The 1,065-nt window shown below is 35.0% G+C and overlaps 1 protein-coding gene across 1 annotated transcript; it reads right to left on the bottom strand.

The window, feature by feature from the left end:
* Positions 1 to 572: 572 nt before the first annotated feature.
* On the bottom strand, positions 573 to 1,047 carry LOC108622748 (uncharacterized; the record flags this gene model as incomplete). Its single annotated transcript, XM_018020828.1, has 1 exon — positions 573 to 1,047. A coding segment is annotated over exon 1 (475 nt), but the record flags the coding sequence as incomplete, so codon positions are not given.
* Between the last annotated feature and the right edge of the window lie 18 nt (positions 1,048 to 1,065).

Raw genomic sequence — 1,065 nt, 5'->3', positions numbered from 1 at the left:
CTCAGGTTTAGTGGAATTATGGATCATAGTAGCGTAAAATTTATTTCAACTAATTAAATAAAATAAATAAATAAAATAAATAAAATAGAGTAGAGTAAAAAATATATTTAAAATAAAGGAAATTAAAATAAAATAAAAGTGAGGTAAATAAAATATAATAAGTCAAGAAATAAATAAGAATAAAATAAAAAGAGGGAATTAACTAAGTATAAGATAACAAAGAAAAGGTTGATAAATAAATAAATAAGTAAATAAGTAAATAAATATGTAAATAAGTGTAAATAAACAGATAAATAAATAAATAAGTTAAATAAGTTAGATAGATTAAATAAATTAAATAAATTAGGTGAAACTAATTAACGCTTAACCCTTTGTTGTTGCAGGTTCCTCCACCCTGATGCGGTTACCCTGGATTTTGTTCAACGAGGGGATGGTGGAACGGGTAGGAGCGCTATTTTGACTTTTTTTAAAGTTCTGAAAACTTTGGCAATTTACGGTTCCCATCTTGTGGTCATTTTTAAATTTATTCCGCTCACATAATTTACAGACGGCTTCTGATGCGGAGCACGTACTGGATGGGTGCCCTTGGTTACCACATTTGTAACACCAGTCTATCATGTCGATTTCAGAAGTGCAGTTATTCCGGACGTGTCCGAAATTCCAGCACTTAAAACACTGGATGGGTCTGTTCTCGAGGGGTAAGAATCTGGCAGTGGACCAACCAATCAGCGCAGATTGTTTCGATATTAGTTTGAATGCTGCAGTTTCATCGCATTTGCACCATACTGTGGCTGTTCCCCTCGCATTGGGTCGAACTGGGCCCAATATGAAGCTTTCATTATCTCCACATATGGTGCGTAACGTGTTATTGATTTCTTGATGGGAAGAAGCTAAGTCCAGATTCGTTATGAGAAGTTCTTTGTACTTTTTAGGACAAGAAATGTTAACGTCGCCTGAGGAGAATAGGGAACTGATTTTGTTCATCAGCTTGAGACCCACCTCGCCATCGCCCTTCTTAGGAATTTCGAGGAGTAATCCACCATTCATCGCAGAGCGAGGTTTAAT

The sequence above is a fragment of the Ceratina calcarata genome, unplaced genomic scaffold (genome assembly GCF_001652005.2).
Source record: "Ceratina calcarata isolate Rehan_Ccalc_2016 unplaced genomic scaffold, ASM165200v1 scaffold2363, whole genome shotgun sequence".
NCBI classification, from domain to species: Eukaryota; Metazoa; Arthropoda; class Insecta; order Hymenoptera; family Apidae; genus Ceratina; species Ceratina calcarata.
Note: the sequence above shows the minus strand (reverse complement) of the source record. Positions and strands in the feature narration are given on the sequence as shown.